The 23,915-nt window shown below is 40.6% G+C and overlaps 1 protein-coding gene across 4 annotated transcripts; it reads right to left on the bottom strand.

The window, feature by feature from the left end:
• Positions 1 to 497: 497 nt before the first annotated feature.
• On the bottom strand, positions 498 to 23,915 carry NXPE3 (neurexophilin and PC-esterase domain family member 3). Of its 4 annotated transcripts, XM_075168344.1 has the most exons (9): positions 23,824 to 23,907; positions 22,424 to 22,475; positions 20,867 to 20,958; positions 20,244 to 20,456; positions 13,280 to 14,040; positions 11,214 to 11,287; positions 6,004 to 6,210; positions 4,729 to 5,075; positions 498 to 1,097 (listed from the first exon to the last, which is right to left on the bottom strand). In XM_075168344.1, exons 4-9 carry the CDS (start codon positions 20,334 to 20,336, stop codon positions 990 to 992), a joined length of 1,590 nt encoding a protein of 529 aa, XP_075024445.1. In that variant the 5' UTR covers positions 20,337 to 20,456; positions 20,867 to 20,958; positions 22,424 to 22,475; positions 23,824 to 23,907; the 3' UTR covers positions 498 to 989. The 4 variants fall into 4 exon arrangements, with proteins under 4 accessions (XP_075024445.1, XP_075024428.1, XP_075024420.1 ...); XM_075168327.1 differs by having other exon boundaries at positions 498 to 5,075; positions 20,867 to 20,955; positions 23,824 to 23,915; XM_075168319.1 differs by having other exon boundaries at positions 498 to 5,075.

Genomic DNA, 23,915 nt, shown 5'->3' with positions numbered 1-23,915 from the left:
CACCCTGGCCCCCCAGCCATCCCGGAGGTTCCCCGGTCTGTGCTGTGCGGCCGCTCTCTCCCTCTCCCCATGACCCTGCAAACACAGCTCTCAGGCTCACAGGGCGGCGGGCACGCAGCTAGGCAGCGCAGGATGCCCTGCGGCCCTTGAAAGCACTGACTGACACACTACAGAACAGATCTCTCCCTGATTTTTCTTCCATTACTTAAAGTAAAAACTGTTCACAAGCTAGAGAAGCAATGACCACACTGCATCTCCTCTGTTCTTCACGCTTCTTTTTTAAATGAAGTGGCTTAAGGATTTCCTGTTGGCCAGTTGGGTTGCAAAAGTCCTCAAAGAAGGAAGCCTAGATTACGTACAAGCTTTCATTATGTGTCAGTCCTGATACACCGACAACAGGAAACATCAGTGTGCTTCAACGCTAGGTCTCATGCCGGGCTTGTGCTGCTTACACAGATCACTCCCCTCCAAATACACATCATCAGGAAAAAAAAAAATCACTTTTTGAAGTTATTTTAATCTATAAACCGTAGTGTGAAACTTCTACCCAATACGCAGCACAAAAATGTAACAAATAAAACTAAGGGAACTACTATGCAACTATAAAAATAGAAAGCATGTGGGCTACGGCAAACAAGATAAACTGAGACTAAATCAGGTGAAACAGTTTAAGTAAATCTGCCCTCTTTATTAGGAACTACTTATTCTTTAAGACATTAGAGCCTTCTTTGTATTGTAAGCATTTCAATAATATACATATAATAGAAAAAAACCCTTTGAAAACAAGTTCTTTTTCTAACAGACAGGTATAGAGTCCTTTGCTGCTACCAACAGATAACAAGAGTCTTCCAAACAGTCTAAATGTACGAGTGGAAACTAAGCATGAAGAAGTGATCTGGACTTAACAAGTAAAGGCTTTATAAATTAAATATGCATTTGCGATTGAAGTATTTTGCTGTTACTTAAACTATCATGAGTGGAACGATGTTTTAACCCACACTTCTGCAACAAAAATGAAGCAAAACCTCAGTACCCTTACCCTTCCCAGCAGATGACTTCAAATCTTCATTTTTGTCACATATACATGGAAGTTTCAGCTGTAATACATAAAAAGGTCATACAGACCCTTCTAGTAAACAAAGTTCCCATTTTTTAAATGCTTACCTCTAACAAATAAAACAATGAAAAACAGTAATTTGACTCTTGTAAAGGAGAACTGCAATAGTGCTGCATAGCAAATGAAATTAGAAGCAACTGAAAACTTGAAAAAAAGTAATGGCAACTTCTGCTGTTTATCCTCATTTTCATCAACAATTCAATTAATCTTTTCACTAAATCTCTAGAATGAAGAAATCAGCCTAACATGGTATAAATGAGAAATGAGATTCTCAAAATACCAGGAGCAGAAAAATCATTGTGGATCAGTCTAATCTATAAAAGGGAGTTTACTTGTTTTATAAATAAATTGCTCTGAAATCTTCTGATAAACACCATAAAAATACAATATTTTTCACTGGAATTTGAGTGAGCTGGATTGTGAATAAATAAATTTAAAAGAAAAAAAATCTCTGTATTGAAAGGTTAATAATCAAAAGGCTTAGGACAGGAATGAAAATATCAAAAACAATACAATTTCTTCCCTTCAAGTGAATAAAATGGAAAGAAAAGGAAGACAGGGCTTTGAAAAATCTCATGAAATAAGAGAAATAAACTTCTACGTTTAAAGGAAGATACTTAACTGAGAAATTCCTTTCCAATCCTGTTTCATATTAAATGACTTGAAAAATAACCAACCTCTTAACCTAAGTCCCCATTAAAAGCCATTTAGAAACTTAAAGGTTTGAAGAAACTGATTTAAAAATATTTTATTGCTTCTATGTTTCTATATACAATACATACACAACTGGTGCAACTGGTAACAAGACAAGAACAGAAATGAGAACTCATTTATAGTTCAACTGAATGACATATAGAAGCATAGGGTCCCCAGTCTTAATCTTAAAACATGAGTGACTCCCCAGTTTCTCCTTTTCTCCTCCCTGTCTATTCCAGAGCCCAAAGAAATGAAATATTGGTCCTCATTCCAAATTAACTGGCAATTTCCCTCAAGTTCATGACCTAAAAGTTAGTTAATCTGTTATTAAAAAATTAATCTAATTAATCTAAAAGGGAGAGGTTCTACCAGAGGGTGATTAGACATCTTTGCTAATAGCAGTCCTGTTCTCTTTCCCTCAATTGTCAAAACATTCAAAAAAATTTGTTCGTCTCTATCTGTTCTTAGTAGCTAACAGCGATGTAAAGTTGCTGTTGAAGAGCAGTGGTGAGCACAAGAAACATGCCGCCACAACACTTTCACACATGATATGGCTTTATGAAGAAAGCCAAATGGTTATTCCACAAATTAAGTAGTTTCCTTCAAAGTAAAAGTTTGAAGTCTTATTTTCATTAACATTATTTGGATAGATTTGTTATTCAGGATGAAAGCCTTATACTCTACCTATTTTAAAAAACACACCTGGAAAAGATGAAAGGTCATTTTGCATTGTGGTGGTTTACCTTCCCAGACCCGAATTGGTGTGGTCTCTTTTTAGCAGAGGGTAAATTTCCATTAACATATTAAAGTAAGAAATAGTTACCTAAAGCTAATGTATGGACAGATACCATGCGAGGCAGTTGTCAGGAGGAACTAGCAAACCGAACCTCCTTAATCCTGATTTGAAAAGCTAAGAGTAAATGCTATTTCAGTGTATGCAACTCCTCATTTTTAAAGATTTTAAAATTAAGTTTATCGATGGATGCTACTGACGACTTTTACATGCTAAAAGCATCTACATTTGTTTTTAAAACAGTTCTTAGTTGTCCTTTAAAATGAACAAAACAAAAACCACTTTCTTATAGCTGGTAGCATTGGCTCTCTTGGGGCTCCAGCAATAAGACCACAATCTTCCCAACATAGCAGCAAACCTGGTGAAGAGTAAAACATTTCTAATATGAAGACATTTCAATTATTCTGCCTGTGCAACCTACCAATTTGTCTTATTAATCTTCTCAGTTTGCTCACAAAGACTCAACTTTCATACTCTCCTCATACTCCCTCTGAAGGAGTGCTTCAGAAGCAGTCCGCTACTGTTTTGACACATTCCTCAGTAAAGCCGCTGGTAAAGACTACCTTTGGCCTGAGTGGGACCAGAAATAAGACAACACGGAACACTTCTCTACTGTTTAATTTGGGGGCTGAATTTAATCACAACTTTGTTTTCAAAGTTCTACTAGTTAAAACTATACATGGGCTCAACCAAATTAGCAGCTGAAAACACCACTCCAAGAGGCCCAAGAGCCATCAGCTTTCACACCAGTAAAACCACAAATATTTACCAAGCCTCTGTATGAAGGGCAACCCTGTGTGTATTTGGCTTTTGGGTGCGATTTTTTTTACCTTTTATATTGGCAGCAGCGAAGCTCATGAATAAATGATAAAACTGGCAAACATAGAAGGGGCATCGTTGCATGGCCTTGACACTAGTGTGTGCCAGTTACTGTTACCCATTGCCAAACATTGTCAAGTGCATTCAGGTCACTTGGCTTCTCCATACAGACACAATGTATGAATGACGTACAAGAGTAATTACCAGAAGCCCAGCTTTGCAGGAGCATAACGGAACAGCTTTATTGTACAGGGAAGGGAAACACTTTCATTAGTAAATGTTTCAAGCTTCAAGTAGGCGAGCCTGCAAGTTGAACTTGCAGAAACTGCCTGAGACAGTGTCTCCACTGAGGTCATAATATACACATTTCTCCATTACGGATAAATCAAGAAGTAGCAGTGTATCAAAGCTCAGAAGAGATTCAGTAGTACAGGAAACCAAACTAAAATACTGGCTATTTGCATTATTTAGCAGCCATCTGTAAACACCAAGGGTGCCTAACTAGTGTGCTCTATTAAATTTCAGCAAATTCTTGATGACTTAATACCATAGATATTTTGATTGTGCTTCCTTGATTGATATTAGTGATTTTGGTACATTCCCTTCATATTTCTAATTAGGACTTTGAAACAAGAACAGACACTGTGCTTCTCTGACATACAACTGGAGGGGATGTCCCTCAAACTCTGGAACACTGAGAGAAAGACCACTCCCAAAAAACCTTCCCAGGTTTCACACACAGTTCTGAGCAGCAAGACCCTGGCATCCGAATCAGTGTCATATGAATCCAATTAAGCATACAGTGCAGACAACTAGTAAAGCTAATAACCCAGATAATTTCTTATTGAATCTTGGCAATTTAATTTAAGGTGCTCTCTAATAATCTCAGATACGAATGATAAGGTTGAAAGGAATCAACCTTGCAGGAAGAGATGGCCTGAACAGTCAACTCCTCTTTACCACCCTTCACAGCTACCCAGAGTTAAGGCCACCTCGCTTATACTGCACAATAACCAGAGTTCTTCCATACCATCCAGCTCCGACAAAGAGCAACTTTACTTCGGCTATAGCAAAAGATGACATAGGGACACCCACTTTGCTAAGTTTGCAGAGGGCACACGTAAGATAAAACCACATCTATTTGATTCTTAACAATGACTTCTTTTGGGTGCAAGTTATGTGGCAAGTAATGAGCCAGAGACATCTCCCAAGCATCCACAAAGTGCACAGCAATTCCTGAGAACATTTTCCTCATGACAGAATCAAGCTGAAAGGAATACCAGTCACTGTTAAAGAGGCTCACTTCTGGCCCAAGCTCCTGAACGTTGGCGGTTCTGATGGTGATTAAAGTCTTGGGGCTGCGATCTAGTAGTTGAATAATTGATCTCCGAATGTTCCTCAGCCGCCGGATATACACTTCCACAGGGAAAGTGCTGAAGTGGGACCATATAGTTATGGCTATCACCGTGTTTCTCCCACCCACTATGCCATTCAGTTCGTTGGCAATGTAGCGCAGTTCACTGCTAAAGACTGTTGAAAAGCGAATGGGTGGCCCATGACAGCGGAACTTCAGTAGGATATTGTGCTTCAGGTCCACAGACATGAAAGGGCCCACGTTCTTAGGACTCCCCAGGTTAAATTCCACTAGATCTGAAAACCCAAGAGCAAGCATTAGTGAAAGACAGCGTAAGAGATTAAAACTATCAACAAGATGCTAGGACTACAGGGCAAAAGTAGCAGTAGATAAGGAAATCTGAACGTAATTCTAAAAACTCTAAAATGAAACAGAAGACGAGCGTCATACATGTGCTAGCTGCATATTTCCGAGTGTTTACAGGTGTTGAAATTTGCAAGACAGCACACTTCAACTTCACAAGGCTGTCAATGCCTTTTCCAAGTTTCCTATACTATTTTCTTCTCTCTCTCATAAAAAATAAATTTTCTAAAGACTCCTTCAGCCATTGTTGCCCTATGAATCCAGCGTTCATGGGAACCCTTATGGCAACTTTAAGACTCCACTAAATTTAAAGACAACTTCAAGATGTAGGCAATAAGGAGTCTCAAAGTCTGTGTTCCAACACAACTTTACGGCTTTAGGGGTAAGGGAGGAATATCTAATTGGCTACTGAAGTTCTGTTATTTAAGTTAAAATAAGGGAAATACAAGAAAGGGTCCAAAACCAGTCAACAGTAATGGAAGTCATTTGCTACTTCATTCCAAAATGACTTGTGTGACTGGGATGCTGCAAGGCCTTATGCAGGCACCCTAAGCGACTTCTGCCGTGCGCCCGGGTGGTCACCTTAATTCACAGTCACAGCAGCGGTCTTCATTAGTGAAAAATTTTACAAGGACAACTTTGCAGATACCTTGTGGCCCCATTTCCAAGGTCTACACGTTTCCAGTGTCTGCTCAAACATTTGACTAACTGCCTTTCTGCCAGCACTTCTGATGATGTTTTGTCTTTCCTCTTCCTTTGTTTTATCATTGTCATGCAGCAAGATAAACTCTGTGTCTGAGGTCTGAGAAAAAGACCTTTGCAAGACTTTATAAGAACAAAACCAAATTAAAAAAAAATAACCTGGAACAAATGCTGTCAGATATTCAAACCACTGCCTTATTGTAGAGTCTCCAAACAAGTGGATTACTTTTCCTTGTAAGCACTTGGTTATATCATCTGACTTGTTAAAATGATGGATCCAGTGTGTTCTGGACCTCCACTGGTCTTCATAATAATAACCAGAAGGGGAAACTGTGGGATCTTCAGCTCTGTCCATACTGCTTGAATCTGGAAGAGAAGAATTCTTTGAAATTAACATACAACAAAACCAGCCTCCATAATCTTCATGGACATATAGCCAGTGATGTATGAACATCTTCCCTAGTTTAAAGCGAAAGAATATGATGTACCGTGTAGATTAAAAAGCTTGATGCATCACAATTCTGTAAGCCCAAGTATTTCACCTCCTATTTCTGCAGCAAAACCTGCAACTACTGACAGAGTTGGCTGAACAATTATAGTTTAACTTGGTTTAAATTAAATGGTATCTCTGATGATAAAGTAAAAAATAGTAAGTATCTGACATCTTTCACACTTGGGTAGAAATGCTCAATCGTGGACACTTGCAAAAGGTATAGTGGAACACAGACAGAAAGATGAGCGGAACACCTTCTTAGAATCACAGAATAGTTTGGGTTGGAATGGACCTTTAAAGGTCACCTAGTCCAACCCCCCTGCCATGGGCAGGGACATCTTCAACTAGATCAGGTTGTCAGAGCCCCGTCCAACCTGACCTTGAATGTTTCCAGGGATGGGGCATCTACCACCTCTCTGGACAACCTGTTCCACTGTTTCACCACCCTCACTGTAAAAAACTTCTTCCTTATACCTAGTCTGAATCTACCCTCTTTTAGTTTAAAACCATTCCCCCTTGTCCTGTCGCAATAGGCCCTGCTAAAAAGTTTGCCACCATCTTTCTTATAAGCCCCCTTTAAGTACTGAAAGGCTGCAACAGGGTCTCCCCGGAGCCTTCTCTTCTCCAGGCTGAATAAGCCCAACTCTCTCAGCCTTTCTTCACAGGAGAGATGTTCCATCCCCCTGACTGTTTTCATGGCCCTCCTCTGGACCCGCTCCAACAGGTCCATGTCTTTCCTGTGCTGAGGGCTCCAGAGCTGGACGCAGTACTGCAGGTGGGGTCTCACTAGAGCGGAGTAGAGGGGCAGAATCACCTCCCTCGACCTGCTGGCCACACTGCTTTTGATGCAGCCCAGGTTGGCCTTCTGGGCTGCGAGCGCACATTGCCGGCTCAGGTCCAGTTTTTCACCCACCATCTTCCTCCAGCCCGGCCCGGACCCGGCCTCGCCAGGCCCCGCCGCCCCCCGCCTGCCCCGCCGGCACCCCCGCTGCCACAGCGCACTGCTGCCCCCTGGCGGCCGGCGGCGCGGACCGGCGCCGCTCTGCGGGAGCGGCCTCTGCCCCTGCAGCACCGGAGACCAACCCCAAGGGGACAAGCGGTGCCGCTCACGCTTGCTTAAAATAACTCAATAAATAAATCCCTCTGTGGAATAACGCGCACACTGACACTCCTGCTCCAACCACACATGCTAGAAGAGCGAAGTCTGAATCATAAGGATTCCAAAACTAGGAAATGCCAGAATTAAAGCTATGACCAAGAATTTAATATGTGCCCTTTGAACGTATGAATTACAAGAGTTTCTAATTCCACGGGTTTCATACTTTCTCTCTCCTCCCCTTTTACTGCCTGGGATAGTTGGCCCTCTGAGGAGTAATTAGACTACACCAGGGAAGCTGTTCTGTACGACACCTATTTAACTTGCAGAAGTTGGACAATATGTTGTAAGCAAGGGCCAGAGATTACAGGAAGAGAAGCTGCAATCTCATGGTTACGTCAGTCAAACATTGCCATATTTCTCTTCGTATCCAGTATGATACTAGTACATCAAACTTCCGTGAGGTCATTACAGCTTCTTCCTTTACCACGTGTGTATTCAAATACCCAAACTGAACAAGCACGGAGCTGTTCCCTGGCACCAACACCAGCTGCGAGGAGCAGCCACGTCCAGCTGTTTAAACACTTTTACCCACCTTGGCGTGGAGACTACCTGTTAAGAACAGTCCCTGCCCTATCCTAACTTGCAGCTGTTTGGGAAAGCACACATTGCCATGGCCAAAATCATGTCAGGGACCATTCTAACTACATAAAAGTACAGGCAGCGGAATTCCAGTGCCCAGAAGCATCCTCTGGTAGATGCTTCATTGTATCACAGGTGTAGCCAAATCTACACACTCAAAAAATCACGCCATAAGCATCACAGAATCATAGAATCATTAAGGTTGGAAAAGACCTCTAAGATCATCGAGTCCAACTGTCAACCCGACACCATCATGCCCACTAAACCATGTCCCTAAGCACCTCATCTACACGTCTTTTAAATACTTCCAGGGATGGTGACTCAACCCCTTCCCTGGGCAGTCTCTTCCAAGGCTTGACAAACCTTTCGGTGAAGAAATTTTTCCTAATGTCCAATCTAAACCTCCCCTGGTGCAACTTGAGGCCATTTCCTCTCGTCCTATCGCTTGTTACTTGGGAGAAGAGACCAACACCACCTCGCTACAACCTCCTTTCAGGTAGTTGTAGAGCCCGATGAGGTCTCCCCTCAGCCTCCTCTTCTCCAGGCTAAACAACCCCAGTTCCCTCAGCTGCTCCTCATAAGGCTTGTGCTCCAGGCCCTTCACCAGCTTCATTGCCCTTCTCTGGACACGCTCCAGCACCTCCATGTCCTTCTTGTAGTGAGGGGCCCAAAACTGAACACAGTATTCGAGGTGCGGCCTCACCAGTGCCGAGTACAGGGGCACGATCACCTCCCTACTCCTGCTGGCCACACTATTTCTGACACAGGCCAGGATGCCATTGGCCTTCTTGGCCACCTGGGCACACTGCCGGCTCATGTTCAGCCGGCTGTCAACCAGCACCCCCAGGTCCTTTTCCTCTGGGCAGCTTTCCAGCCACTCTTCCCCAAGCCTGTAGCGTTGCCTGGGGTTGTTGTGACCCAAGTGCAGGACCCGGCACTTGGCCTTGTTGAACCTCATACAGTTGGCCTCGGCCCATCGATCCAGCCTGTCCAGGTCCCTCTGCAGAGCCTTCCTACCCCCCAGCAGATCAACACTCCTGCCCAACTTGGTGTCTTCTGCAAACTTACTGAGGGAGCACTCGATCCCCTCGTCCAGATCGTTGATAAAGATATTGAACAGGACGGGCCCCGAAACTGAGCCCTGGGGAACACCGCTCGTGACCGGCTGCCAACTGGATTTAACTCCGTTGACCACAACTCTCTGGGCCTGGCCGTCCAGCCAGTTTTTTACCCAGCGAAGAGTGCACCTGTCCAAGCCGTGAGTCACCAGCTTCTCTAGAATGCTAATCTTTAAACACCGACTCCTAATAGGTATTTTTGGTCTCCCTCTTTCTATACAATATTCTCTGTGTCTTGCATTAGCAGATGTTAACCTACTTTGACCTCACAGGGACACTGTAAAAAGCAAACTACTATTATGTTTGTATAGCACAAAGACTATAATCATGAGTATCACAAAAAAAGCCATTAGAAAATTTTATCTTTGGATGATTCTTTAAATCATGGGACAATGGTAATGGGACAAGGGACAATGAAGGAAGAGAAAAAAACCCAACTAGTAATGTTGACTCATCTAATATGTATGAAACAGGAATCCTACAAAGAAAAGGAAAAAACCCTTCATGTGGTCATGTAATTAAAGACTAATTCATAATGTGAATTACAACTTCAGTTCATTTGTTTCTTAAGTTTTGATGTAAAAACATTTCCATTTTTGATCTTTTAAATTGATTCTTGGACTACGCATATATACATAAAAATGGTACTATAACAACTTTTTGGTGCCTCACACTAAATCTAACACCAGCATTTCAAATCTGTGTACAGTATCATACCAGTTCTGCTCCAGAATCCAGAACTGGATTTTATAGAATAGAGTAAAAGCTCCAATCTGAATAGTTACAAACCAAGAACAGAAATAAAAGCTTGTATTTCAGAAAAATAAAGTTTTAAAAATCAACTTCATCTATATTTACCCTGACACAGAAAGGTATGTGCAAAACCAACAACAGCAGAACATTGAATTTAAGTGTGCCATCAATCCCAACAAATCCATACATACTCGATCATTATACCAATGTATTAAGTTTATTTATTCAGAGACTGTTCTTCTTGGAAGGAATTTCCCTGAGGAATACTGTGCTACTCCTATCAACCCTTTCTAACCCAGCATCAATCCTCAGGAAACGCAGGCAGGCTTTGATCATCTGTAACTCCTGAAAGAAGGACGATATAATCAAATTTCAAATTTGCACCAGTTTCTGTGAGGAAATATATAAGATAAAAAAAGCAACAAAAAACATGTCATCTAAAGGATCAGGAGAAAGAAAGGAGGAAGGCGCTGCTGGCCTAACAGCAGCATTCTCTTTTTTTAGTGAACAGCGAAACTAAAAGCAAGAAATCCCGTAGGCTGTTTTCTGTTAAGACTTTATTGCTCAGGTCAGGAACTCTACCTCTAAAGTCTCCTACAACCTTATAGAAAAAACATCCAAAAAGCTTTCAATTAAGAAGTAATTCGCTGTGTATCACGTTTTATGCAGATGTTTTAGAGGCACAAAAAGCATGCACATAGGTATGAATGAGATAAAAGCTCTAAGTTTAACTTAGCGTGGACTATCTTTTTGTTCTGTTTTTAGACAGGGTACAGAACAATTAGGTTCTGGTCCACAACTGTAGGTTCTGCCATCCTGTGGTAACAAAAATGATAGTAATACTCAAATGCAAATTGTCAAAATCTGTTAGACAAAATTCTTAACAAAGAAAGAAATTAAGAAACACCACACAGCTGGTTTTGCTAGATTAACTTGAAAGTTTGGTGAGCAGTTACTATAAGACATTTTACATCTCTGAGTAAATGCTAGAAAAAAAAGACGCTTTTGGCAAGAGAACAAACTCTTTTTTAAATTATTTTTTGCTAAAAATCCCATTTATGTATGTAATTTTAGACAATTTTGTTATTAGTACTGAACTTTTATTACAGTAACACCCAAAAGCCTTCATCATCTCAATACAAATTTAAAAGTTAATTTCTATTCCACGCTATGTACATAAACAAATCAATTATTACCTCATGCCTGTTGTTCTTTTTATAAATTTAATTATTAATTGCAAACAAGAATCTTATAAAGTTCACTTTACCTGTAAATGCCTTGGGCTTTACAATCACTGAATCAGGTCCACTGGAGAGTATTGGCCTTTTGATATTCACATCACTTGAACAAAAATTAATAGTAATAATATATTAAGGCTGTAGAATTTGAAGATAATATTAATCTCATTTTTCTAGCCCACTTCAAATAAGCACACAGGACTCACAAAACGAATTTTTTACTTTAGTTTACTCTACAGCTGAATTCATTCTGTATTAATTTCCTTGAGACCACTATCACTGTTCTCAGTCAGAATTCAAAATTTCATAGCACTAGGACAGAAATCTTGTGCACCCTTCTACTGACACAAACCTAGATAAAGCTATCAAGCTGTCAGAGGTCTGCAAGAAGCTTTGGGGGATTTACCACAAAGATGGGAAGTTCCCAGCTTGCCGTACGTGTACCACTGCCAGGAGACAAACCACTGAAAGGGTACGCTGCAGCAGCAGCTCCCAGCTCTCGATAGGTCCTCAACACTGCTTTCAGCCCCCCTAATCCCACAGCCTGCTCTGCAGTACATAGCGGGGCTTGCGGCAGTCCAGCACCACCACCATCCGCAGTGATAGATCCAGACTAGGCTAGCGGTGGTGTGTCCTGCCTCTCGGGGTGACAGCAGTACCAGCCAACGTCTGACCAACTTCAGAGATCTCCAGCAGTAAGGTCTTCCAGCAGGACAGCAATTTGCTGAATACAGAAACAAAGCTCATCCCCTTGAACACCAAGAGGCCTCACAAGTATTTGTTTGTGGACATCAATGAATTCTGATCATTTTGTGTTGGACACATATCACTATTGTACAGCTGTGACAGATGCAGAGATTTAATACTAAGCTCTTTTTCTGTCTTTTGTTGCTGTTTTAAAGAGAATCCCTGTCTAATGTTTTTCTCTATTTAAGAAATAAATTATTTGGAATTTCTATAAGCCATTTCAGTCAAGGATCTCAGAGCTGAACGAAACAAACAGAAACCAAAACAAAACAAGCAAAAAAAATGTCCCAATCCCATTTGGAAACATCACCAATCAGTATCAGCCATATTTTACAGGTGAACTGCCTGAGGCACAGAAAGTCGAAAGACCCACTTACAAACTTGATAAGGAATAGCCAAAAAACAATTCCACTGATATTTACTTTTGATTTCTGGTCTTCAGTTACAACCAGGCACACACACTTTCCTAAATATACTATTTGGAGCTGCTCTAAAATCTTTCCCAATTTAAGCATCAAGTGGACATACTACTGAAACACTTTCCTTCAACACCTTTTCTGGAGAGCAAGGCAGTAGCCTACAACTACAACTCTGACACTACACAGCAGCTAACTTTGTCTAATTTCAGCTGAGGGTATATACAGAAGCAGTTCTATCACGTCTAACCCATGCACTAAGAGATGTATATTTTTTTAACATGCTGAATGCAGAAGAAAAAGATGACTGTGAAAGTAATTTAGTTTGACACTTTACGTAACACGCACAGATCGTTTCCACTTGCACAGGTATTGCTCAGCAGTTTGTTCTACCAGGTGTTTTCTTCATGACTGACTTAAAATTATTCCTAAGATTTGGAAGTCATACTGAGCAACAAGGAACACATTACATTCCATGTAAGATTACTTTTGCCGAGGATAAAAGCAATTGGTATTTTGTGTAAAAATAAGCCTAAAACCTGGACTTTTTTAGGTAGTTCAGACTTGGCCAAAAATAAATCTTAAAGCATTGTTATTGATATTGCAAGCATAGGTGTGAAAACAAAACCAAACCACCACCAGATTTAGACAGCATGCTCTTGTGAAATTTAGCAGGTGCACCAGGGTTCAAGATGCACATATTCAAAGCACAGAGAGAGAACTACATTCCAAGTGTCTTTAGTTTAAGATTACTGTGATCTTGTACAGCTGAATGGAGGGGAAGGGAACATTCAGCAACTCACATCAAACACCTGTTCCTGCCGATACTCACCCCCTCTAAGGCAATCTGACATATTTCACCAATAATCTAGAGTTTATCTTTAAAAAAAAATTACTTGACTGAGTATATATAAATTCAACAACATACATACCTTTGGAAGAAGAGGCTTTCCTCTTGTGTCAGAAGACCTTTTTGATATCCACCCTTGGCATGGCTGATTCGGCTGGCACAGGACAGTTTTCGAGGCTTGTAACAGAACCATGGCTCGCCCGTGTAGAGATCTGTGAAGTTACACACCGGGAGATCTCCAGGCAAGCAAACATTGCACTCGGTGGTCTCCGAATACCTCCCAGACTTGAATGAGCTTTTGAAATAGACCCTGTCTGGCCTTTCTTCTCGTAAACGCAGGAGGACTTGGATTGCCTCACTCGGATGGACAAGTGACACAGAAACTTTGACCTCTCCTGGCCAAAGCAAGGTAAAGAAGACTTTGTAAAGGCCATTATGGCAATCTACAATCCTTCCTGTTGCTCCAGCTTTCAGCAGAGGAGAGTGAATTCGTGCCTGTAGATAGTCCCCGCCATACTGCTTGGGTTTTCCCTGGAAATCCTTCATATGAACAAGCACCTCTAACTGATCACCCACCTTGAAGAACCCACTGGGTTTCACAATCACAAAGTCACTACGTGCAGGATCAGTGCTTTGCACAAAGGCAATTTTGCCATCAGAGGGTTTTGGCCACTGTATTGCAGCAAGCAACGATTCCTGTTCCTCTTGTTCTCTTTTGGACAAAATCTGCTGCTTATAACCACAGTAAGGCTTCCTGGTAGTTTTGGTTGTCTGTGATAGAGAATGCTGGACATTGTTTTCTGTTATCCAATTTGATCCTGAAACTGTGTCATCATCCAGGTGCTGGGGAGGAAAAAGATTACCTGAAACGGTGCTATTAAATGAAACACTATGAATAACGGATGCTTTGTCAGGAGATGATCCCAAGAACTGGGCTTTGCTTTACAGAGCTTTGAAGCTGACCAAATGAAACAACTTTACTAGAAGACACAAATCTATTACTTTGACCATGGGCTTTCTAAGGAAACAGGTGGGCAACCTGTGGTTACCCTGCTCTGGCAAAGAGGCTTTTATATGAACAAACCAGTATTTTCTGTGGCAGTATTTTGGCTACCAGTGTATTCTGTAAATATCAGCAGTATGAAAAAAATGACAAAAGGTCGTATGATTAAATAGTAAATTATAACTCATGTTTAACTTTCTTACCGTAGTAACATTTTAGTCTTTGAGCACAATGAGGTCTAAGAGCTGCCCAGTATAATGCAAGGAAATAGGGTTTCTTTGAGACATTACACTGCAGATGAATCTGATGCACTCCCTGCACATGCCTTCTAGAGAAGTCTGCTGCATTTAGCAGCTGTGGTCATTTATCTGGTCACACTCACATTGTTTCTTATCTAATTATCTGAAATGTGGGTTTCCCTGTAATGTACAGATTGAAAGAAATGGAAGAAAAGAAAGGAATGCTTCAGGAGCAATGAATTCATGAACTGGTGGGCAAGTAAAATAGCCTAGGACAAGCTAGGAGTAAACAGGAAAAAAAAATCATTTGTTTGTTTATTTTAAAATCTATATACAGCTTCTTCTAGAGCCAAATGAAACACAACCAGAGCATCTCCTAATCCACACAAGAGTGTAAAAATTAAAATAGTTGAATACAATGCTAGACAAAGAGTGGGGGCTTCTGCTGTGACTGGACATCAGTGTCCAAAACTGTATTTTTATGCAAATGGCTGCAGAGATAACATCTTCTTCATGACATCGCACAATTTTGCAGGTTTGTATTAAGGAAACTTAAAAAATAGCACAATCTAAGACTCCAAAGTTACCTGTGAGATTTCTAATCAGCAAATCCAAACTTACACCTCAAATATGCACAAAATCAGCAGTTAATGAGTACTTAATTATCAGGTGTATACAGTAGAACTTATCCATACTCGTATTCATAGAAAAGCAAAATACATCAAATTGTCTTTCAAGCAAAGATTAAAATTATACAATGTATCATTCACATGGCATCAGAGAACATGCTAGTTTAGATTTGAAATATTGCTAAAAACTTAAAACTATACTATTTGAAATTTTTTTAAAGATCATTGTACTTACCAATACCCTAGTGTTTTCTGATTACTTCCTCCATAATTAACTGCTCAGTAATGTACTAAAATTGTCAGCACTTACATTAAAGCCTTATTTATTATTATAAACCTGTCTTAGTCCATTGAAATATCACCTAGGGTACATGTACATACTAAGTGGTTCCTCCCCGCTACATTTTATTTGAATTTGCCAGTATATTAAAGTAATTTGAAAAACATAGAGATTCAATATACTTTTTTAGAAGAAAGGTAAACCTAAAGAGAAATAGAAGCACATAGGCTTTTGCAGCCTGTTACGCAAGAAGTTGATTTTGATCAGCTTAAGAGGATAATGAGCACACTAGGATGTAGGATGGATACACAGAATCTTCTCTGTTTGATGTCCATGTTAACTATAAAATCTGAAATTGTAAATTGTTACATTTTAACTATAAAATGTAAATTGACAGGTACCCTCAGAGGCACAAAATGTTATTATCACAATAGAAGCTTTTGCTTCTGCTGTACTTTTCCACCCCAGATTTAGCAAATTTTCCCTAAAGGCCATCTGAGGTAATTCATAATTATTTCTATTTTCCATCACAGCAGGCAAAAATGCAAACGTATCACTGCACATTACTTTTATTAATCCAGTAAATTTCAGGCGAAGCTGAGAGTGAATCTCAGGCACAGTTCTACTTTAAAACTTGCCTACATGCATTCTTGAATTAAGACAAGTTTCTATTTTTGGATACCTTCACAACTTCTTCCTTTCACTTGCTCATGCATATACATAACACAGAAAATACTGCATGGAAATATTTTTAAAAGTTAGCTATATATTTTGATGCATCCAACAAGCTGGTAACCGTGTCTCAGTCAGCAAAAATATTTAAGCATTTTCCTAAGGAAGGGTGGAGAGGGAGAATAGTTCTGTTTGATTAATTCTTGTGTTCAGTGTAAGCTCTCAAGAGAAAGTTTCTATATTTCAGTTGGTTCTTCAATGGTTGGTACTTCAAGGGGGAGGGGGAGGGAGGGCAGGGAAAAAAAAATCCTTTCAAATAAAGAAGAGAGATGGCTATCTAAGAAGGCCTTAAAACCAGACCTATCACTATTTTTAACCTCCTATAAATTTCTTCAGGGTTTTTAACCCAGTCTTTCTGTCAGAGATGTAGAAGATGTCGTTCATGGCCTAGCTAGTCTTTCTGAAGTCTTTCCAAGGGCCTACCTATATCTTCCAGTGGAAAAGAGTGCACAGAACACCAAGCCCACAAACTGATACATTCAGAAAACAGAGCAGAGATCATAGTCCACCTACACAGCCTTTTCAGCAAAGCACCCAGGCCAAAGCTCTTCACTTGTATGCATCTGAGGTCCTGGACAAGCACTGTCATTTCAACTCCAACATCTCCAGATTATGACCCATTAAGCAGAATAGATCATACCACAAACATTTCCTCAGTCAATCTTCAAGGGGGGAAAATAAAAAAAAAATCTCTATGAAGGTAAAACCAGAGCTTCTTCAGCATCCTGAAGGACCATTCTTTCTGTAACATCCTTGTTCATCTTTACAGCCCTCTCCCAAGCCCACTCAGGACCATGTATTATTGCAGAATTAGAAGCTTACGTGTGGAAGTAAACTACATCATGTATGCTATTCACAGGAGAAAATATTACAGATTCCACTTTCCAGTTAAGGCAGGGAAAGCTTCAGAGTCAATATACCGAAGATCCTTGACTGGAACATTCCTTACTTATCTGCTTCCCAGGCTCGTGTCCAAACAAGTGCTCAAGCTCTCCTATCCCTATGGATACACATGGCTTGTCCTGAGGCAGATTAGTAGCTTAGTCTGTCCCCGCTCCATTCCCTACCCTCTCTTTCACTGGCATTTCCAAATCTCTCTGGCTGCTGTGTGTTAAGAAGTCATAGTGAGCCCATGCATAACTGCTGACTCTCTACTCTAGTTAGCAGCCAAAACAGAATAAAATTTCTTTAAGTCGGGCGGATAAAGAACATTTCTCAAGATTTCTCAAGAGTCCTCTTCCTTTATCTTATGACACAGCTTCTTTTAGTTTTTAATACAATCTCCACATTGAATAACACTTGCCCTGCTTTGCTTATTTCCATATATATTGCCTTCAAGGTGTCTTGATTTTGAATGCAATTCCCAAGGGGGGTTTTTTGTTTGTTTCTTTGTTAGGTTTGGGTTTTGGTGTTTTTTTTTAGTTTGGGGAGAGGGGGGGTCTTGTTGGTTTTTTGTTTGGGCTTTTTTATTATTATTTTTTATTTGCTGCATTCTGAAGTTAACCAGAACCCAAATGTGATCGCAAAGTAATTTAATGGATGTCTGCCAAGTAACGCAGGCAGGACAGAATGGATTATATGTCAATTAAGCACAAACAAATCCACAAGCAGTTCCTTGTGCATAAAAGATGTCATAAAAAGAAAAAAAGGAAGCTGTATTTTCAGAGGAACTAATGCAAGTTTCAGCTCAACTACTCAGCTTTTAGCATTCTCACTGCCAGCTAAGTAAAAATTAGATATAACATATAGCCCCAGGCAATCATGCTCTCAAAGATATTCTAGAAGGGTCACAGGGTACTTGGCTAGACCTGCAATGAACACTTGTCCTCAGTTAAACGCAATAATGTTGATAAAAAATGTTGAGTATTTCAATTGATGCTGAAAAGGTGGAACTCCATCTCAAAGCCCAATATCTTCCACCAGCTGTAACTCTTATCCTGGCCTAGTACATTCAGAACAATTGCTGTAAACCTGCATATGTCACTAATATTAGAGCAGGAAACATCACAGGAGATTCCCGGGTGACAGGCAAGGAGGCGAAAAAAAATGTTCCAGTTCGCCCAATAGGGAGTCTTAACTTATGCAGCAGACAGTATTTGAAACTGAACAGGTCAGTAATCTTACTTTCAGTAATTTTACACTCCAGATACTTTATCCGTATTTGTTGTCTAAGGCAGGCATGAGATCAGTTCACTGTCTTTACTGTCTCATAGCACTGAGTGGGTGTGCTAAGTTACTCTAAATGTCAAAGCCAGTCCTAAAAAGCCAACACCTGACAGACAAATGTTCCAGCAATAATCCGAATAAGATAATGCAGTTATCTTTTGTAGGCACCTGCAATTAGCAGCAAGAATAAAAAACTTCGTTACATATTTCTTTTGTTAAGTTTCAGCTGTTTGATGCCACACACCATTCCTTCATCCTTGCAAGAAACTTCCCCTCTCCGCACACTTTTCTAAGTGCTTTTAAATAAAAGAATGCTCACAACCAATCCTGAAGTGGTTCTCTCGCTCTAAAGGCAATTGGTACATATATACAAACTCTCCTGTATCCTAAAGGCATGATATTGCTCCTCAGCAACAACCTGATACTTCGAGGAAAATTATTGAACATTTCATCTGTCTGCCTGGGTTTGCAAAAAAAATAAAATAAAAATACATTTCTTCTGGTACTATAATGCAGTGGTCAGCTGTGGACCTCAAGGGAGGAGCTACTCCATACTAAAAAGCAAATTAAACAATAAGCAGGCTATCAAATGTTTTGTGGACAGCTTGTTTTTTGTTTTGGTTTTTTTTGTTTTTTTTTTTTTTTTTTTTTAAACACAAGGTAAGAAAAATGAAATTCTGACATGGGTAGGACTGTTGAGAGAGTATCATTAGTAGCTTCAGAATTCAAGAGGGAAGATTCCAACATGAAAAAATATACAATCCTAAAGAGAAAAAGCAGGGTGGCTAGCTGGGGGCTAGCTGATAATTGCCTTAGCTCTTTAGCTTTAGCCAGCTAGATTAGATGATTTGGGGATGAGAAGCATATCTGACACATTTACAAACATGTTTTCAACAGCAACCAACAATAAGCCCTCCTTCCAGAGCCTGAACGAATTTGGTTACAGATATTCTGTGAAAGCTTTCTAAGACTTTTTCTGGCTTTGATCTCTGACTGAAAAGAATCAGCGTAGATACCTATATGAGAATGCCTGGAAAGCTACGCTAAAGACAGAGACAAATACCAGAGCAGGTCCATTCAGAAAAGTCAAGACAACAAAAGGGGTTAGAGTTGCATGTTCGGCGTAAAGATTTATCAGCAACACAATACTTAACTGAGTTTGGAATACCAGATATGCAAAGGTCAACAAAGCCACGTAGATACTTATCATGAATAGTGGCAAGAAAAAGCAGAAAGTAAACACCCATACTGCATTTTTCATTTCACTCTTGAAGCTCTGCCAGAGCCCTTTTCTCTAAGAAACATAATTTAAAAAAAGAAAGAAAATAGTCTAAGATTCAAAATATCAAAGCTGTTCTTCATGCAACATCGTAGGCCAAAAAAACCACAGAAAGAGACAACAAAAGAAAAGCTACCTTATATGTTACATAAAAATGATCATGCTAACTCAAACCAAAGGTCCATCAAACACAGTATTTTGATTTCCAGTAGCTTCCAACAGCAGATATGTGGGAAAAGGCCAACATGTTGTGATACTTCCTCCTGAAGACTTAATCCAGTTTCTAGCACTTTATGGCTTGAGACTTATTAAATGCTAGGGTTGACATTTTTAAGATTTAGTATCCCTTAATGGATTTTTCTTCCATGAATTCATCCAGACTTTTTGAATATATGCTTTTAGCAGCTACACAGTCTTACTGCAAGGACTCTTGCAGCTTTGCTGCAATCCATAAAAAAACACCCCTGCTTCCTTTGAATTCGGCATCTGCAGTTTTTATTTAATGTCTCCACTACTACTGGAATAGGTAACAAACATTCATTCTTTAGTTATTGATCCTGTGCCACTTGTAATTTCAGACCTCCAGACATCCCTTCCAGTCTGAATTTTCTGTGATTCCAAGCTGTAGCTAAATGCTGTCAGTCAGAATTCTAACCTTACCCTCAAAGAGGAATAATGTTGCTCAAGCCCTCTTGGAGAAGAAACAGGCTCCACTTACCTCTAACTGAAAAAAATTATGGACCAGCACCACAACAGCCAGCACTGCCATAAGCAGGCAGAAGATTTGCAATCTGAAGGAGTCACGCCACATTGTCCATTCATGTCTTTCCCTCCCATGTTAGACGCTGCCATGACTTCCATTCACCACAAACATGAATGTCATTTCGTCTCAGTAGTGCACAAGAGAATTCAGTTGACTTCCACTTCATTCCTGCAAATGTATTTACAAAAATTATATTAAGTCCCCAAAACACTATTAGAAGTAAAGTCGAGTTTAACGTTGAAAGCATATAAATGGCAGAACTTCGCACGGCAACAACTGGTACAATAGAACTGTTTAGTCAAGATAGATTTTTGTGGCATTAATCTGAACAGTACTATCTATTATGTTACTTAATTCTCTTGGGCATGTCAAGGCAAAACCTTATCACAAAGCCAGTCTCACCTGCATTTGATATAAAAAAAGGCAAAAGAAGAGTGCAAGACTTCTTTCTGGCAACCAAAACACCAAAACAAACAACAAGCACCCTATTTATCCATTAGGCCACGTTACCACCCTCCAGCCATCGTGAGCCCAAGACTTTTAGCAGAAATTGTGTTTTTAGACATCTCCCTATTTACCTGATTAGAAATTCCGATAAGTTGTTATTAAAGACTAAGGTCTGAAGCAAGTCTGGATAAGCAAGATAAAAGATACTTTCTCCAGTTTTCTGCTGGGGAGAGGGAGAAAAAAAAATAGTTAAACAGGAGATGCATCTAACAGAGTTGAATGCACTGAAATTGAACTTCAGAAATCTTCTATAACATTAGACTACATCTTCCCTGTTTTTTTTTTTTTTATCATTCCTTTTACATCATGTACTCTTATGCAACTCTAATGGTAAAAAAAGTAAATTTCTGGGAAGAACACAAGGTGTTGGGGTTTGGTTTTGTTGTTTGTGATTTTTTAAAAATAAAATATAATAATAGTCATGTTTTTAATAAAATTTAACTTTCATGAAATATATTGTTTCTTTGAGGTTGCTTGACAGCTAATCCGTTACAAAATCACAGACTGAACAACCGTTGATACACAGTTCTCGCAGCTTAATGCTTGTTCAGTTTGATTCTTATATCTTCCTTCTTTTTTAGAGCAACAATCTTGAGACAGTCATTTTGCAAGCAAAAAGGGTACTGTTCTTGCAGAAGGAGAAGCTCTAAACTTGGAAACAGACAACAGATGGCAAGAAGAGACAGTCAAAAGACACCAGTCTCTTCAAACCTAATATTCTCAAAGCAGCGTTACTCATACAACCATCCACCAAATAATCAAATGATTAGATAAATTTTGTATAACTTTCTATAAACAGTATAGCTGAGAAGTTTTTCTATTTATTAAGACTATATGAAGAATGCTGTGTAAATTTAAATTAAACATAAAGATACATTAAATATCAAAATTAGCTAATTAAATCATTCATTAAATGGACATAGACTAGAAAGCTGAAATATGTTACTGGTATAACCAGGACAGTCTCAAAATAGACCACACATGAAATTGCTTTACACAGATTATAGGGATTATAACTTCAAATGCTTTGCTGAGAATTACAGAGATTGTATTTCTGACTGATGAACAAGCATTGAGAGCGCAAAGATGCCCATTAAAATAAAAGTATCAAACTGACAAAGTGCAACAAAAACACAGCTTTGTTGGAACAATTCTGCGCCAATTTAAAGTATTAAACCCGTATAAAATATCCACTCGGGTTTTAAACAATAACTGATAATGAATATACCTAAATACATTAAAATGCTAACTTAAAGCCATATATGACCATTTGAGGAACAGAAACAAATACGCTGAAGAAAAAGGGAATTTCCAATTTTGTTCCTGAGAATTCTCTTCAAATCATTGAAAAGCATGAGACACTGAAAATTAATAGAATGTAATTTCATACACCTAAAAAGGCCACGGAGTCTACTTCCATGTATTTTTGTTCTAAAGTTTTTGTTCAAAATTTTCAATATTTCTGTAAATGTCACATGTTCTAGAACATTCAAATGTACAGGTTTAGAGCATTCTTTATACTAAAGGCCTTCACATACTTCCAGTTTCATCATCCCTGAATAATTGATCTAGTTCATTTTTTATATAATGAAAGCACATACGTACGCCAAAAAGCCTTAGATTCTTACCCTATTCTTGGAGCATTCTCTGAAGCCATCCACACAAAAGGCCAAAAATAACCTTGGAAACAATACAGAAAAAAAGCCCGTGTATATATAGAGAGAGAGAGACAATTTTTTTTTAATAAAATCTCATATATTGGTGGTTTGCTTGCAGTGACGCAAAATAACATGGCAGTTAAGACTCCTCACCCGTAAAATTAATTTGTTTCTACAATAATCCAGGGATTTTTTTTCAAGTATTTTAATTTTTTTTAACTTCAGTTCTGTACCTTTGAATTTTCTGCTATTTATTGTTAAGTATTACTCCTCTCAGCTTTCTTCCGTGTTATTACGCGCCGCATTTTGCCCAAGGTTAAAATCAAAACCCAGCTCAGTGACATTTTTATGAAGAGCCTTCAAGTTCTCTCAGGCTCAATTACAGGATTGGTTTTTTAAGCCACCAAATACTGTCAGCTCTCTATCCCAATACTTCTCTAAGCCAGCAGCGCTACAAAAGCACGTATTAGTGCAACTACTTCACAGAACTGTCATGCAAATCGCTAAGACAGACAAGCCACTAACTCTGGCGTTGGCAAAACCATTTCATTGAGGCACAAGGTTTCTAGGCTAGACGCTTGCGTTGCTGCAGTCACGGAAAATCAGATTTGCCACTGTTTTTCCTAATTCAGCCTTGCTCCCCACTGAGCGGGGATAACAGCCCCTAGCGTAGGCTGACATTCAGAGGTCACCACCGATCCCTTGCAGGAGCTCGGCTGCGCTGCAGCTCCCTGCAGCAGTTCTGGTCTAGGAACACACGGCGCGGTATGAGCGCTGCCACGGCTACGGAACATGCACCCACGGGTAAGGGACGGGGGGAATAAAAAGCAAGCAGGAAGTACTGCTGCCGGCAATACAGATTGTAAAGCTGTATTTTACTGCTCTGACGGTACTTTTTATCGCGCTCTTCCGTCCGGAGCACACCTTCGCCTGCGGCTCGGCAGCCCCACGCAGCAGCCCGGGCAGACGCCGCGGGGCCGGCCGGCCTCCGGCCGCCCGCACCCCTCGGGGAAGCGGCGCAGGAGGCTGCCAGCCAAAGTCGGCAGCCCCCGCGCCGGCACGAAGCGCCCTCGGGGGCCGCCGAGATAAAACCCGAGCGTCGCAGGGGCAGGCGGGCCCGGCAGCGGGGCGCAGCAGCGCGGGGACGGGGGGGTCTAAGCAGGACACCCGCCAACCCCGGGAGCCCACACCTCAGCCGGGCGCCCGCCCCCGCCACGGCGCCCCGAGGCCGCCGGGCCTCCCTGCAACGGCCCCGGCCCCGCTGCCGCGCCTCCACAGCGCCGCTCCGGCTTCCCCCGCCAGTTTACCCCCCGACAAGCCCCGCACACCGCAGCCGCAGGCCCCGCCGCCGGCACCCCACGTCCCCTCACCGCAGCCGCAGCTGTTCCCCCGGGCCAGGCGGCGGCCTCGCCCCCGGCCCGGAGGCGGCTTGCTGTATATCCATCGGCCCCGCCTTCCTACC

This window comes from Calonectris borealis, chromosome 1, assembly GCF_964195595.1.
Source record: "Calonectris borealis chromosome 1, bCalBor7.hap1.2, whole genome shotgun sequence".
In the NCBI taxonomy this organism is placed as follows: domain Eukaryota; kingdom Metazoa; phylum Chordata; class Aves; order Procellariiformes; family Procellariidae; genus Calonectris; species Calonectris borealis.
The sequence above is the reverse complement of the archived record's forward strand: the minus strand, read 5'-3'. Positions and strand labels throughout refer to the sequence as shown.